General features: G+C 46.8%; 1 protein-coding gene across 3 annotated transcripts in view; it reads left to right on the top strand.

Moving 5' to 3' along the window:
- yeats2 (YEATS domain containing 2) overlaps positions 1-17,540 on the top strand; it is a 135,040-nt gene that overhangs the window by 105,685 nt on the left and 11,815 nt on the right. For all 3 annotated transcript variants that reach the window (XM_041182852.1, XM_041182851.1, XM_041182850.1), the window contains 4 exons: positions 1,946-2,104; positions 12,097-12,306; positions 12,537-12,816; positions 17,014-17,122. In XM_041182852.1, coding sequence (XP_041038786.1) covers positions 1,946-2,104; positions 12,097-12,306; positions 12,537-12,816; positions 17,014-17,122 — 758 coding nt within the window. The remainder of the gene's footprint in view (positions 1-1,945; positions 2,105-12,096; positions 12,307-12,536; positions 12,817-17,013; positions 17,123-17,540) is intronic.

Below are 17,540 nucleotides of genomic sequence, written 5' to 3'. Positions count from 1 at the left end.
GGGCATCCTTGTACACCAGTCAATACAAGTAAATAGACAGGTGCAGCAAGCAATTAGGAAGACAAATGGTATGGTGACCTTCATTGCAAGAGGATTTGAGTTCAGAAGTAAGGATGTCTTACTGCAGTTATACAAGGCCTTGGTGAGACCGCATCTGGAGTAGTGTGTGCAGTTTTGGTCTCCCTACCTAAGAAAGGATATACTTGCCATAGAAGGAGTGCAGTGAAGGTTCACTAGGCTGATACCGGGATGGCAGGACTGTTGTATGAGGAGAGATTGGTTCGACTGGGTCTGTATTCACTAGAGCTTAGAAGAATGAGAGGGGATCTGATTGAAATGTATAAAATTCTAACAGGGCTAGACAGACTGGATGCAGGGAGGATGTTTCCCCTGTTTGGGAGTCTAGAAAAAGGAGCCACAGTCTCAGGATACAGGACGGGCCATTTAGGACTGAGATGAGGAAAAATTTCTTCACTCAGAGGGTGGTCAACCTGTGGAATTCTCTACCACAGAAGGTTGTGGAGGCCGGGTCACTGAGTGTACTCAAGAAAGAAATTGATAAATTTTTAGGGGCATCAAGGTATGATGTTGAGATAGAGGATCAGCCATGATCATATTGAATGGCGGCACAGGTTAGAAGGGCCGAATGGCCTACTCTTCATACTTTCTATGTTTCCTAACAGCACTGTGGGTGTACCTACACCACGTGGACTGCAGCGGTTCAAGAAGGCACCTCATCACCATCTTCTCAAGGGCAATTGGGGATGGGCAATAAATGCTAGCCTAGCCAGCGACACCCATCCTATGAACAGTTTTTTTTAATTCTCAGAGCCTTCTCCCTGCTCCTTCACGATCATCTATTCTGAGCTGCAGGTTCGGAGACCAGCTGTAATTCAGTCTCCAAATTAATTGTCTATTTACCCTTTGCTTTTTAACTTGCATCCCCATTGCAACCTCATGTTACATGGGTATTTCTCAGAACTAAAATGCTTGATACGAAATCCAATTCGACACTATTCAGAATACATCCCAGGTTCACTTTGGAATTAAAGGGATATTCCCAAAAGAAAATACAGGGTAATCCCAAATCATAAGGGTCATCACATTAAAAATGTCTCACTCAAATTGAGTGTTATGTCATTCCTGAGTACTCAGCTTTTAGCACGGCATGAAGCAATTAGCTCTCAGAAACTGCTCTATAAACAGGCCCCCATAGTTGCTGTGGTTAGTCGAGCAATTAGCTAAGAATTTTTAATATAAATTTTAATACTTCATTGTGAAATCACTTCTCTAGCACCATCCTCCCTTTGCATACGATGGTAAGAAATATAATATGTACCAAAGGCAATGTTTATGGCTTGGCTGACATGCAGAAGCAGTAGTTTTCCATAAAATTTTACATAACAGAAGAAGGCTGTTTGGCCCATCATTGAAAGAGCTATCCAGTTAAACATATCCTCTCCCCATAGCCTTGAACTTTTTCTTTTCAAGTATATATCCAACTTCCTTTGCAAGTTTCTAAAGCTTTTACCACCCTTTCATGCAGTGCATTCCAGATCATAACAACTCTTTGTGTTTAATAAGAAATCCCCTCATCTCCTCTCTAGTTCTTTTGCCAATTATGATAAATCTGTTACCAACCCTCCTGTCAGTGGAAATAGTTTCTCCCTATCTACTCTATTAAAACCTCTCATAATTTTGAACACCTCTATTAAATCTACACTTAACTTTCTCTGCTCTAAGGAGTACATATCCCAGCCTCCCTAGCTCTGCCATATAACTGAAGTCTTTATTCTTCTGGCCATTCCATAACTCAGGTATGTATAGCCAGAAATTCCACTGTGTTCCAGAAATGTGAATCTTTGGAGCCAGTGGGATACTCTCACACACTGGCTGATTTCTCCTATTCAAATTGTTGTTTGACAGCTGCCTTTTTTCTTTCCAGGGCACATTTTTGGTTGGCCAGCCGGTTCCTCAGGCCTCTGTGAAGCATGGACCTGGTGGTTCTATGGCATCTGGCGTGGCAGTGCAGGGGCCATCTTCTACAGGTACCCACCAGCAGGCAATCAGAGTCTCCACTGCCCAAAAAGCAGTGTTTGCACAGGTAAATGCTGCACTCCTCTAAACAGGTGGGACTGGGTTTTCTCATTTAGACATGAATTGCGCATGTTTTGAGATACAGGGGCATAATTATAGTTGGAGCACTGAATTAATTCAGGAATTATCTATAACCACAAAAACTGCTCTTGAGGACTGGAGCAAGGCATGAGCCCAGGAAATACAAGGAAACATCTGCAGCTCAGGAGCATTTTACAGGATCTGTGTGAAGCTCAAGGGCACACAGGCTGCTTGTCACATGACTTTTGGCTGACATTAGACTTTGTAGCGACTGCCTGCAACTTACTAGGCCCCTTCAAAGGGCATTAGGAGCCAGCCACTTAATATGGGACCAGAGTCACATGTAGACCAAACTGGGTAGGGGTGACAGTACATTAGTGAGACAGTTAGGTTTTCCAGCACCAAGCACAGATTTCCAGATTTATACTGAACTTAGTTTCACTTTCTTGCTGTGATGGAAATGTTAGCCCAACACCAAAACCACTAGCTGCTGTCCCTGGTGTCTCTCTCGGGCCCATAGCCTTTTCCCACTACCTCTGAAGAAATGGGTTTCCTTCATGCAGCTAATGTCCAGATTGACATGACTGAAATCAGGAGTTCTTGTAAGAAGAATCGCAGGCTCACGCTCACTTCCCGTTACTCCATACTGTAGTATCTCTGAGAATGGCCATTGAACACAGGTTGGTTGGGATTGTGATCTGTTGTTAATTTGCCCAGCCCATGAAGGTGGAGCAACTTGGTTTTAGAACTAAGTTTTTGAGGTGCAGACCTTCGGCCCTAAAGCCAATGTATTGGAACCTGTTGAGTTGCATAACGGCCCATAATTTCCATGGAGTGGCAATCAGAGTCGGAGTCCACTTACTTACCTGGAAGTGAAGCCACTCTTTTCTTGCTTGGCCTTCAGACTCAGGCCAGGTGGGAACTGTGCAGTGCAGCGGGTTCCCGAGGCCTTGTGTCGAGAGTAGGAGGTAAGGAAGACATGAGCCCTTTTTTACAGCATGAGCTACTGTAAAGCTGGTAATGTTAAAGGTCCAGCTTGGGGAAGCCAGGGAGAGGGTAAGCTTGTAAGGTAGTTGGGTAGGATTGGGGGGGGTCGTTGTGTGTGGGCTCGAGTGGTCAGCCGGAGCGGCAGCCAATGGGATGGGGGGGTTGGGTGGTCAGTGATGGTGTTGGTTAATGGGGGGATCGGGTGGTCGGCGAGGTGTCAGATGGACAGTGGTGAGGGCAGGGGAGAGGTGGATCGGGTGGTCAGTGGGGTGGCCGGGTGGTTGTGGAGCGTGATCCTGTGGTCATGGGGGATCAGGTGGTCGGTGTGAAGGGCAAAGTGGTCTGGGGGTGGTGGTCAGTGGAGGGAGGTGGTCAGTGCGGTGGGGTGGTCATTGGATGGGGACAGGTGGTTGAGGGGTGGCCAGTGGAGAGGGTGGGAAGGGTAGTTGGGGGAGCAGAGGGGAGGGCAGTCAGTGACGTCCTGTGGATAGTTTAGGGTGTTGGGGGAGCCCGGGGTATAGTCGGGGTCCCATGCTTTGCTGCCGAGGGGGTAAACAGGTGGGACCCGTGGGGGCTCGGGTGGGTCATTGGGAGGGAGCAGGGTCCTGTGGGGGTTCAGGGGAGGAATTTGTGGGGGGGTTCCTGTGGGGATTGGGAATGTGGGGGCAGGGGTGGGGAGGGCTGGTCAGTACTGTAGCTACCCAGAAGTTTGAAGTGGTTTTAATTCTTCTAACTCTTTTTGGGTCACTATTAACATAAGACATTTGAAAACATCCAAAGTTTGTGATTTAAATTGCACTGTCGGATGGTTCCCATTGCAGTGCAATTGCCCAACGGTAGTTTGAACGTGGGGACTTTTGAAGTGGTTTTGGGGGGTTGGTTCTCCAGCGCATCATTGGGATCCATCCCCTCCCCCCCAGTTATGATGCCCTGGAGTTCAGAAGTCAAAATGACTAACAAATAATCTACATGGATTTGAGAGCCACTCATCCAACAAAGCCCCTCTTTGGCGGATTACTAAGAAGATTAATGCCAAGGCATTAATAGAAGATAGTATTAAAATTGACTGGGCAAATAGAGAGTGAAGGTTGTGTCTGGGGGAAATTGGAAAGTTTAAGGACATTATAATTAGCCTCAGGCAAGATGTAAGGTTAGAGAGAATTGTTTCCCGGCACGATAATGGATCTGTGCACCAGAACCCCAACTAAAACCATCAATGCTGCATCGATTAACTCCACTACAAGGAATTGGATAATTCCCCTATATTGGAATGGGGTTGAGAATTAGGGTCCACACAAATAAATTGTGTGTGTGGAACCTGACCAAGACTATGGAAATGTCAAGGGAGGATATAAGTGCTCCATTTTTAGGTTTGTTTTTTAATATTATTTTTATTGTGTTATTATTTTATTACACTTTTTTTGCCCTGACTATTTTTAGATTCCACATTTCACACTACACGGTATGTGAACCCTGGCTTCCTTTGTCCCAGAGAGAGTGTTTTCAATTGCCCAAATATCTAGGTTAATGTGTAGCATGCCCAGGGAATGATAGAGCTCTATCTTCGGTTTAGTTAAGTTATTGATGTTATCCTGTGGTCATAGGAGATTTTCCTTGTCTTCAGAAGTGGTGGAGGTAACAACGTTAAGACTATGACTTAAGCTTTAACTCCCAAACAGATTTATTAAACAGTAAGAACGTGAATGACTGGTACTGGTAACACATGTATACAGTAGTTGTAAAGCCAGTCTAGCTCCCCACGTAGAGAGAATAATAAGTAGTCCTGTGCTAAGCTATGATAATAGCAGTCTCCTTAGGTTGCATATTTTTTCTGTTCCTTACTACCCATGGAAACTAAGATAAAAGCAAAATACTTGACTGGAAATGCTGGAAACCTGAAATAAAAACAGAAAATGTTGGAAAAACTCAGCAGGTCTAACAGCACCTGTGGAGAAAAAAACAGAGTTACATTTTGAGTCCTTATGTCTCTTCTTAAACCCACCTCAATCATAGAAAATAGGAGCAGGAGTTGAGACTGCTCTGCCATTAATTATGATCATGGCTGATCATCCAACTCAATAGCCTGCTCCTGCTTTCTGTCCATATAAACAATATAAATGTCATTACTCCAACCCCATAAACAGTATAAATTTCATTACTCTCATGCCCACATAGCCGTGGGTGCCAGTGGGTGACCCGGTGCCTTCATCAACGGGAAGGGCTTCCACTCCATGCAGATAGTGTGTGGTCACAGGATACAGATTCTACAATTTGAAGGGTACTGTTGAAGGGTCATGAGGACTCAAAACATCAACTCTTCTCCGCCGATGCTGCCAGACCTGCTGAGTTTTTCCAGGTATTTCTGTTTTTGTACAGATTCTAAAAGTCTGTTCAAGGTACCCAGGCAACTCCCATGACGCCTACATCCTCAGACACTCCCAGATGCCGAGGCTCTTCAGTGCTCCAGCCCGGCTGGATGGATGGCTGCTGGGCGACAAGGGCAAAAGGTGGCTCATGACGCCTCTCCGCCATCCAAGAAGTTAAGAACTAGGAGCAGGAGTAGGCAAATCAGCCCCTCAAGCCTGCCCCATCATTCATTACGATCATGGCTGATCTCATTTTGGCCTCAACTCCAACTTCCTACCCTCTCCCCATAACATTTCAACCCGTTACTAATTAAAAATCTGCCTATCTCCTCCTTAAATTTATTCAGCATCCCAGCATCCACTGCACTCTGAGGTAGTGAATTCCACAGATTCACGATCTTTTGAGAAAAGTAATTCCTCCGTATCTCTGATTTAAATCTACCATCCTTTATCCTAAAACTATGGCCTCTCATTCTAGAATGCCCCACAAGGGGAAACATCCACTCCACGTCTACTTTGTCTATCCCCTTTAGCATCTTATATACCTCAATTAGATCTCCTCTCATCCTTCTAAACTCTAGCGAGTATAGGCCTGAACTGCTCAATCTCTCCTCATAAGATAAGCCCTGCATCTCTGGAGTCAATCTAGTGAACCTCCTCTGAACTGCCTCCAGTGCAGCTACATCCTTCCTCAAGTAAGGGGACCAAAACTGTGCACAGTACTCCAGGTGCGGTCTCACCAATGCCTTGTACAGCTGTAACAACACTTCTCTATTTTTATACTCTATTTCTTTAGCAATAAATGCCAAAATTCCATTTGCCTTCCTTATTACCTGCTGTACCTGCATACTAGCTTTCAGCAATTCATGCACGAGGACACCCAGATCTCTCTGCACTGAAGCATTCTGAAGTTTCTCTCCATTTAACTAATAAGTCACCTTTTTATTCTTCCGACCAAAATGGATAACCTCACACTTATCCACGTTAAACTCCATCTGCTAAATTTTGGCCCATTCACCTAGCCTGTCTATATCCATTTGTAAATTTTTTATTTCTTCATTGCAACTTACTTCCCCACCTATTTTGGTGTCATCTGCAAATTTAGCTATAGTAGCTTCTATCCCTGAATCCAAGTCATTAATATAGATTGTAAATAATTGGGGCCCATGCACCGAACCCTGTGGCACCCCACTAGTTATTGCTTGCCATCCGGAAAAAGTCCCATTTACCCCGACTCTCTGCTTTCCGTTGGTTAGCCAATCCTCTATCCAAACTAATATATTACGCTTAACAGAGTCTGAGCAGCGGCACAATAGGAGCCACGCCTCCACAAGGGCTGTGGTAGAGAGAACCATCGGTCTTCTCAGGATGTGCTTCCGATGCCTGCACCGTTCAGGATGCGCACTCCAATACCCCCAGATCGTGTGTCGCTGATAGTGGTTGCATGCTGGGCTCTCCGCAATTTTGCGCTGGAAAGGAAGAAACAGCGGACGAAGAAGGTGTAGACGCAGTTGCTCCGGCTGCACACGATGAGTCCAGCAGTGAGTCCGAGGATGAGCACACACAGGGAAATGCTGAGGGGGTGGACGCTGATCCGGGCATACTCCAGGGAGGCAGGGACACCCGAGAGGCTTTAATCCAATGAACCTTCAGCTAGACCACCACAGTTGGACCTCCAACATACACAGGGCTGCAGGCTCTATACTCGATACCTGAGTGCTAAATCTGCCTGGATAATAACATTAACTAAGGGCCTTGTGAATAAAGCTCAGTGTCAAAAACTCACACAAAACATCATGGGTAACCTTCCACCTGCAGAAGAAAGGAGTCATCCTGAGCTATGCTCACATATCAAAATTTAATGATTAAACAAAATGAAGTTTAGAAAAAAAAATACAATAGTGTTGCACATCACACCAAGTGGTCATGAACTAATAATGGGGCAACACAAAAACACCAGTGAGAAACCCGTGGTGTGCCTAAGGTGCCTTAAATTTACGCTTACGGGTGCTATGTCTAGGTACTGTCCCCTCGCTGGCACTGGCATCTGAGACAGCCTGCTCACTCTGCTGTCCTGTTGGCCTCGATGACCTAGACGGGCATCCTCTGGCCCGTGAAGCCTTTGATGGCCCCAACTAGGAGGGAGCAGCCAGTTCCACAGTTGGCACTCTCCAGTCTTCGCATCCTCATTGGATGCCATGGTCACTGGGGGACGGAGGAGCTGCTGCCCTCATCCGGAGCGCCTTGTGAGGAGTCCACAGATACAACAGGCAGCTGCTGCACCGAAGTGAGGTCGCTTCGGACCTCCCTGCTCACCGTAGATGGATGGGCACCAAGCTGGGATACTCGGTGCCCAAACCATCTCCCACACTGACACCGACTAGCTGAGGTCAATGCCACTGTGAGGGCTTGCAGGTCTGAATGTATCCCCAGGAAGCCTGATTGGTCTCCTGGAGGAGCTGCTCCACGAGAGTCAATACTCTCCATGCAGGAAGCATGGCACTCAGCCATGAGGCTCATTGCAATGCTGATGCTCCGCATGGACTCCTCCAGCATAGCAACCATGCCACACATTGCCTCATGTATCTCCACCAGATCCCTACGCATACCCTGCTGCACTTCCAGCGTTTGCTGCCTCATGGACGACTCCAGAGTCACATCACCAGCCACCGACTGGGCATGTGCCTGGTCCCCAGCAGTCCTCAGACTGCCGGCACCCTGGGCACCCTCTGTCTCTGCCCGCACCTCAAGCGAGTGTGAAATGCTCTCACCGCTGTGCCCAGGACCACTAGCCAATGATCTAATTCCCACCGAGGTGCTACTATCTGCACTGGTGCCTGCTCGGCAGAGATGGTGTGACACTGGTGAGTCGAAATGTTCAGGGCCCTCAGGTGTGAGAAGTGGCTTCCTCCTCCCGGCCCTGCTCCAGTGATGCTGAAAGGAAAAACAAGGACACTTGATTAGTTACAGTGCAGACAATGTCAATATGCATGCCTGGCCCCTGGGTCATTATACGCTCATCCTTTCATAATCAATGGTCAACCCATGTTTCAAACTTCAGTCACTGAGCATTCAGCAGTGCCGTGGCCGGTGGGACACACATGGTGACCTCAGTGCTTGGCAAACATACCTCCCCATGGCACCCCAGCTTCACAGCCACCGGTGGACCTGGGTGCATGGCGCCTCTCCAAATCCATGGCCTGCTGCTTGAAGTCAAGATGGCCAACTGGGCCTGGCCTCTGCTGGGCTTGGCCTCCGCCAGTTCGCATCCGCTCAGCGGAATTGTGTGCTGTCTTCTCCTGAAAAGGAGAGAGGAGCATTGATTAGTCCACCCTGCACCTGGATTCCCATTGTAACCCTGCCACCCCAGCCAGAGTGGGACATTGTAGGGCTCCAGTGCTTCGTCACCCTGCAGCTGCCGCACACTCATACAAAGAAGCCAGGGCTAACCCCTTGCCCACGTGCTGCTGCCCCCATCACATTTGGCACCACACAGTCTAACCTTGCAAAGCAAGGAGGCACAAGCACGTGCAATGCAAGCCCAGCAGATGAATTGGTGCACCGCCACCTGGAAGCTCCCCTCCCAGCATATCAGCCCTGACTTTGACATGTTTCGCAGTTCCAGCACTGTGCCACAGTGCAGACCCTTGAGTTTCACCCACATTCTATACTCTGGGTGTCAGTCTAACACATGCTACAGGTGCAGAACCCATCTCAGCACTACCCTATCAGGGTGAACTAGGCATGGGCAACATCTGCTGGCCCACCCAGCGAGGGAAACATGCTGTGAAGGATTCTATGCTGTAACTGCACTCAGAGTTGTTTAGGTGGGGGGAATGGATAGGCGCATTGGGCGGAAAGGCTGATGGCTGCATTAAGTGACCTGTACCAACATTGTACTCACCCTTACCGAGCGCAGGAGGCCATTGAATTTCTTGCGGCACTGGACCCACGTGCGTTGCACCATATCATGGGAACTCATTGTCTCGGTCACCTACTCCCAGGCATGTTTTCTCAGGTGATGGGGCCTCTCCTTCCCGTCCCTCGGAAGCAGGACCTCCCGCTGTGCTGCCACTTCCTCCAGGAGGGCAGCTAGGCGCTCATCTTAAAAACGAGGGGCACACTCCCCTGCTGCCCTACCCTCTGGCCTGGCTTGCCCCACTGCCCTATCCTCCGGCCTGGCCTGCCCTGCTGCCCACCCTCCAGCCTGGCCTGCCCCACTGCCCTACCCTCCGGCCTGGCCTGCCCTGCTGCCCTGCCCTGCTGCCCACCCTCCGGCCTGGCCTGCCCTGCTGCCCACCCTCCGGCCTGCCCTGCCCTGCTGCCCACCCTCCGGCCTGGCCTGCTCTGCTGCCCTACCCTCCGGCCTGGCCTGCCCTGCTGCCCTACCCTCCAGCCTGGCCTGCCCTGCTGCCCTACCCTCCAGCCTGGCCTGCTCACCTCTGGTGTGCCCTTCTACTGGCCATTGTGAGCAGCCTTGCAAAGGCTGCCAGTGCTTCATTTAAACAGGCCACTGGGTCGCCATTGGACCTGGCGGTCAGTGCACTCCCGCCGCTGCCTGCCCACTCCGTTATCCTCAGGAGCCGTGCATTACGCTAGGTGGGCCTTAATTGGCCCGCCCGCGTAAAATGATGGCGTGGACCCGATCCTGGGTGGCGATTGGGTCCGTGACCACCCGCTCCCACTCGGCCCGCCTGACATGGGGAAAATTCTCCCCCAAGTTGCTGTTGTCCCTTTCGTGGTTATGTTACTGGTAATCCAGAGACCTGGGCTAATAACCCAGAAAACATGAATTCAGACCCCACCATGGCAGTTTGAGAATTTGAATTCAATGTTTAAAAATCTGGAAATAAAAAAAAACTAATATCAGTGTCTTTTGTTGTGTTCGTCCTTTGTAGTGTCAGTCAGTAATAAAATTGCAGCTGATTCACTGTTGCCTTTTAGAGAAGGAAAACTGCTAGCATTACCAGGTCTTTCCTATATGCGGCCCCATGTAACACTCGATTCCCTATGAAGTGGGTTAACTAGCCACTCGGTTGCAGCAAACCATGATTCAAGAAGGAGACCCACCACCACTTTATCCAAGCAACTAGTGACAGACAATAAGTCCTGACCTTATCAGTGACACCCAACTCCCAAGTTTGAATTGGAAAAAATCTATGTTGATAAATTGTATGTTTTGTTGAAGGTTTCCCCATGTTTTATATATACCATACTGCAATAGATGATCATTGGCAGTGTTTCCTCTTATTTCTGTTTGTTGTGTGTGACCTGTATGTTGTACTGTCGTTCCTTTAAGATTGACAAGCGGCTGTGCAGGCGTGCATCTTAACGGGAACATTGCTTGTGCATGCTGTTTGTTCCCTATGTGACACATTCCTAATTGCTGTGAGATCTCACACCCGCGCAGCTTGGAAGGAATATTGATCGAAACATTCCTCATGCTTAGAAAAAATATTTCCACACTGATTTTTGAGCCCTCCAGGCCTTTCTTTCTTCATTGGGAATAGTTTCAATTCGCTTAGCTTTATTCACAGCTCATTATTTTGTGATGTTGATTCATTCTTGTTCAATGAATTATTTTCAATTGCCCAGTGTTGAAGACTGCTCACTGTTGCTGTTATAAAATGTTGATGTTATTGCCTCAGGCTTGCGCCTTGTGTTTGCCTGCTGACTTTACCTTTGTAACAGACCTTGCATGCTCCCACAGAATCATTGAATAATTTGGTGCCTTTAGCAATTGAACAGCTAAAAATGCAATAACAACCTGTATGTTGCTTTATGTTAGAAAGAAACTCGAGTGTCAGAGACAGACTTGAGAATCTTGTGATCACTGGAGCCTTCCTTCTGGCAATTAATGAAGTCAGGACTGCTGAGTTACATTCCTTTCTGAAAGGATGAGGAGGAGGGCATGTGGAAGGACTTTTTGTTCCGAATACCACTATACTTTCAGAAGAAAAAAGACCTGCTTACTGCAATCTGGATTTTCTGAGTTACCCTTGATCCCTCAGGCAGGGGCCTCCAAGGATATGTCCTCCACCTCTTTTTAAACCTTGACTATTTGTTCACACATACGCTGACACACTCAGCCTCTGTATTTACATTGATGCACCCAGCCTCACCACTTCTTCTGATCATGCAACCAATTTCTTGCTGTCTGCCTCTTGACTTTTCTCTCCTTTAAAAACCTTGTGAAACCCATCTCTCTGATCTAACATTCAATCCAGGCTCCTATCTTCTGTCCACCATTCAGCCATCAGTTCCTCTTGTTATTTCTTTGTAAAACTGACTGAAACATTTAGGTTTACACAGCGTGTTGAACATACTATATAGCTGTAGTTCTTATCAGCAAATGGTGTGAACTTACCTATGCTGTCTCCCATGGTAGAGCCAGCCCAATGTGGCAGCTCTGTTGCTATCATTGGGGCTGATCATTGGTGGATGTTCACTATTGGTGATGATATGGGGCAGCTTTGCAGGGAAGGATGAACCACATCGCCATGCTCCATGCAGTTTGGAAAGGTGACATTTGGGGAGAAGAAAGATGGTGGTATGCCCTCTGCCACTGCCTATTGCATTGTGTTTATTGCTAAAGCAGGTGTAAATGTACTTGTTTTACAAACAGGTTGTCCCCAGTGCCCAAGCGTCCTCTCTGCATTCACTCGTACATTCTCCTTCACCCGACGGAGCAGCAAGGCCACTGTCCGCAGCACTTCCTCTCTCTCAGCCTGGCACTACCACCCTGCGGGTAGCAGGAGGGGTCATTACGACGGCCAGTCTCTCAACACCAGTCTCAGGAACAGCACCAGCAACCGTAGGAGCTGTGACTCTTCAGGTAACAGGGCAGAGGGTGGAGGAAGGGGAGGGCGACCCATGAACAAAGATAATAAAGAATGACAGCACAATAATTGTATGCTTAGCGTCATGGAAACCTTTTTACTCTGGAAATGTTTTGATTGGTTTGAAAGAGAATGCAAGCTACAGATATCCTCTGGTCTTCATTTGGAACAAATGCCCTGTGGGCACTCTGGCACTGACACCACTTCTTCTTCAATTTGTTCACAGTCAGAGCTGAAAGGCCCCAGCCCTCCTGTGAATTCTGCCACATCCCTAGCGAAAGCCTCAGGCCAGCAGTCGTCAGTACCCCAGATGGATCTTGCCACCAGCCAATCGCCTCGTGTCGTTTCTGTTGGTCCCCAGGCAGCCCATGTGGTGGTTTCGCAGCCCAGTGCTGGAGGATCCAGCAAAACCAGCAGTTCGGCAGGACCCAGTGTGATGTCTTTTGTGTCCAGTTACACTGCTGGAATGAACACAGTGAGTGGAAAAGCCGTAGCAACTGTATCAGGTAAGATGGGAGTTTATGATGTTTGGAAACCAGTAAACTTTCTCTTCCATCCTGAGCAGGGCAGGGCCACTCATTCCAGACACTCCTTCTTCAGAACTTGTACTGGAGGAGGTTACTGAATGGTATACTAATTTTTTCCTTGTAATTTTTTTAAGCTGTTTCCTTTGTTCTTAACCATCTCTAGAATTTATTCTGGTCCACAGGGGAGTCAAGCAACTGGACTTATGGTGTCAACCTCTGTTGTTTTGTAATTAGTTACCATGAAGTGTCCCACCTCTGATTGGCACTGTTGCCTAATGTCATTGTTCTGCCTCTCATTGGCACTGTCCTCCAGCACTGCCCCTTAATGTCATTGTCCCACCTCTGATTGGGATTGCCCCATAATGTCAATGTCCTGCCTCTGGCACTGCCCCCTAATATTGCCCCTTCTCTGACTCAGCATTCCACCTGTGATGCCCTGCTAGAGTTAGACTGTGTGGAGTAAATTCATATTGGGAGAAACTGTTCCCATTTGTGGAAGGATCTCGAACCAGAGGACATCAATTTACTGTGATGGGCAAAAGAAGTAATGGTGCTTTATTATGCAGTGAGTGATTAGGATCTGGAATGTACGGCCTGAGAGTATGGTGGACAGGGATTCAATCATGGCTTTCAAAGGACCGAATGGCCTTCATCTGTGATTCAATTCTACGATTCTGTGTTCTGCTTCCAAGCAGGGCAAGTTTCAGAGCTATGTGCTCTTATGCAATCATTCCCTTAATCAGCAGCTTGTAGTATTCAGCTGCAACACCATGTAGTAAATGTACTTGGATCAGAATAAAGGCTGTGGGTGAAATTTATTTGACTCTCAGTGATCTGCTGTGGAACCAGGATAGTGTGACACAGTCCTGAGGAATTGGTAATCTTTGGAAACGCATCCTCATTTCCAATTAGTACGAACATTTCTTCTCAATTTGGGATCTGTTGGACAAGATTATAGATCTGGAATCATTGGACTACTTTACTGAGCTGAGATCTGTTGGACATTGCTACAGTTCTGGGTTATATTGGCTCTACTAGAGCTGACACTAATTGGACACTGTTACAGAGCTGGAATCCATTGAATAGTGTTACAGATCCAGTATCTATTTGTTCAGGGTGGAAGAGTTTGCATCTAATGGACAATGTTTCGGGCTGATTATCTATTGGACAGGAGAGTCAAGTTATCTGATTGCCCCCACTAACCAACGTGTTATCTCCCACTGTGTTGCTCCTGATAGGGAGCAGCTGTCCCCTTGGTTGAAGGGCCAGTCACGAGGGGACACAAGTTCGAGGTGAGGGGCAGGAGGTTTAGGGGGGATGTGAGGAAAAACCTTTTTACCCAGAGGGTGGTGACAACTGGAATGCGCTGCCTGGGAGGATGGTGGAGGCAGGTTGCCTCACATCCTTTAAAAAGTGCCTGGATGAGCACTTGGCATGTCATAACATTCAAGGCTATGGGCCAAGTGCTGGTAAATAGGATTAGGTAGGTAGGTCAGGTGTTTCTCACGTGTCGGTGCAGACTTGTTGGGCCGAACAGCCGCTTCTGCACAGTGATTCTGTGAATTGAAAACCAAAAAATAAGAAGCCTCTATTGGGATTAGGAAGAATTGCACATTTATTTAATATAATTCACCACAATATGTTATGAATGACATAATTCGCTGCTGTTAGTGAAGGACTGGGGTGATGCCACCGTGTGACATTTACGTATTGGAAGTTGAGATGTGTCTTGTTTCTGATCGAACCAGCTCAATTATACCATTGCTAATTAAGCTCTCACAATGGGAATTTTAACCTGGAGCAGTCTTTATTGTAGAAATGGAACCATATAGTCTTAAAATACTTGTGGATGTTCTCTTGCTGGCTCAGTTAAGCCAAGCAGACCAGAAGGTACCATCTCAATTTATGGCTACATGTTGATTTTAACCAGGACAACAGCAGGGAGGGTACAATTGTCCTCAGTTTCTTGGGCTGGGGGAGGTGAGGGGAGGAGGGTGTGAAGAGCCAATCAGCCAAGGTTCTGCTTATCAGTATCCAGAAATCCCCTCCCACATGCTGACACTTCACTGCCTAGGCTCATATGTGGTTTGTGGGCATGGGCTGAGGTCCTGCAAGGCATTGAGCCTGCGCTGTTAAAGTCAGTGCCTTCAGGAGAAGAGGAGAGGAAAATAAAGGCATTAGAAAACATTGGTGGATATCAGTGGCATCCAGCAGGTTGATACTTAATATGCATAAAATGATTTTTTGGGGAAATTGTTTTCCTGTAGTTTCAATTTAAACTTTCAGAGGTTTGAAACCCCTGGGTCCACTTGAAACAAATCTTTGCCACTCAGAGTTAAAAAGAGCAAAAGAAAATGTTGTGAAGCATTCATATGCACTTAGGAAATGAATAAGTGATAAGATCGTATGGTTTAGCTTCTGAGTGTAGTGGAGGGAGAATGGAGTGTATTGAAAATTAACTGCATTGTTTATATCGATCCTGGCTACAATCACAGCTCCTGGAAAAATCAGATGCCCTGTAAACACTCGAGACATTTTTGCCACCAGTGACCCTTTGAACAGAATTATCACTTTCTTTCTATCCCTTTCCCACCTGTAGACACTGACCAGTGCTGGGTTAAGGCAATTGACTGCTCTCCATTAACTCATTCATGTGCGAGCACAGTGACCATACCACATGAGGCATCACAGTGGTTCCGTGGTACAGTCCACATCCAGTTGCTGGGCATGAATAGCTTTCCCTTCTTTTAGTCCAGGGGCATGAGCAACCGTACTGTCCCAATCCTTGCTCCAGCTGAGATTCACAAGTTCTGTTTGGCCTCGGGGCCAAAACTAAGACTTTGTGACTATGTGAACAAGTGCCACACTGTTAGATGGCGCACTGGGCTGTAACCTAGAAAAAGTAATCATTGATCCCTGCTAAATGACATCATTGTTGCCTATTCATGTTATCTACCTTCTTCCTATTCCTGCCCTTGTAAAGTGTCTAGGATGTCTCCCACTGAATTGTCATATAAATGCAAACTTCTGTTGGTATCTCTTCTCCATGTGAGCTTTCTATCTGGAGGCAGTTTCATAACTGCTTACATGCTGATATTTATTTCTATACATTTAAAAAAACTTCCCCCTCCTCAATCTCTCTTTAGGCTTTCAGAACATCTTAAACACCAATTAGATCATCCCTTAATCTTTTGTACTCAAGGGAATACAAGCCTAGTTCAGGCAACCTATCCTCATAATTGAATCCTTTTAGCCCTGTGTCATATTGCCCTGCATTCAGACTCTGTGACAGGTTTGGATTAGTGGTCTTCACTGCTCAGATCTGGAGAATGGACGAATAATTCACAATAAGACCCTTGTGCTCTCCAACCCCCTCAGAGCACTCTTTCATTCTTTACTTCCTGCCTCAGCTCAACATGGAGTGCTTTCCCTGTCCCAGAGGGTGTACACTTCATCTGCACTTGGGCTTCTCCCAGTGGCATTTACTGTCCAGGTTCATGTTTGAAGAATAATCACTTGGGTGAGGTGCTGGAGGGCACCCACCACCCAACAGGCAGGCAGTATCCTCGGAAGAAGAGGGACGGAAGGAGGGAGAGAGAGAGAGAGAGACGCTCGACAAAGTATAACTCCACTGTACAATCCACTTAGTCAATCCACTTAGTTCGGTGGTCTAAAAATTTCATTAATTTGTATGAGTAGAGAATCTTTGTGCCTTACAGGAAGTGCAGTTTGTAATGTTGTTTGGGTTCATCACCTGATGGATCCTGGATAATTGTACATGGTAATATCATAGGACCACATCCACATCCAAGAATTGAGAATGAATAAAAAAGAAAACATGGCTTTAAACTAAATGCTCATGGAATGTCAGGAAGACCCATTTAAACCATTAAAACTCATTTGAAACCAGAATGGCTCCCATAGCTCAAAGCAAAAATATGAATGATCTTTCTTCACCTTGCATGCAAGTTGTATTAAACATCACATTAAAGTAATTAGATGGAAGTAGTGGGGAAGCAGTTAGATTTGGTTACACTATTAAGAAGGGATTTAGGGGTTGAACACAATGCACAAGATTCTGCAAAAATTGGTCAATTTATCTGCCACTGGTTTGTCTGTTTCCTGTCTGTTAGGTCGTGTAATGCCTAATTATCATTCTGCCATCTCTTTGTACAGTGAAGACAGAGCCTGGCTCTGTAGGTGCTTGCTTCAGCCCCACACTTCCCACAGCAGGCACTGTGAAAGTGGAACGAGGAGGATCGGATGGGGCATTTGAAATTATTGAGTAAGTCCAGCATTTTATTCTCAAATCTTTCTTCTATGGATGCCTCCCAAGATGCACTCAGTTTAAAAAGTCAGGCACGTTACAGCTTAGATACAGAGTAAAGCTCCTTTTACACTGTTCCATCAAATTCTTCCAGGTAGGGTGTGCTCTGGCCTGTACTCAACTACATTTGGCCTCCATGTTCCTGGAATACTGATGGAAATCTGGTCACTATTCGTTGATCATGCTTGGAAAATTCACGTCTGTGAATGTCGGGTGACTCATAACTGTCAAGTCTTTCACAGTCAAATATCTTGCCCGCACTCACTGTCTCGCTTCACAGACAAAGAATAGTCACTTAGGTGAGATACCAACGATCAGGCAACCTCATGGAATAGCTGAAGAGAAAGGAGAGAAAACTAATAGGTTAAAAAGATCC

This window comes from Carcharodon carcharias, chromosome 2 (assembly GCF_017639515.1).
Source record: "Carcharodon carcharias isolate sCarCar2 chromosome 2, sCarCar2.pri, whole genome shotgun sequence".
NCBI classification, from domain to species: domain Eukaryota; kingdom Metazoa; phylum Chordata; class Chondrichthyes; order Lamniformes; family Lamnidae; genus Carcharodon; species Carcharodon carcharias.
The sequence above is the reverse complement of the archived record's forward strand: the minus strand, read 5'-3'. Positions and strand labels throughout refer to the sequence as shown.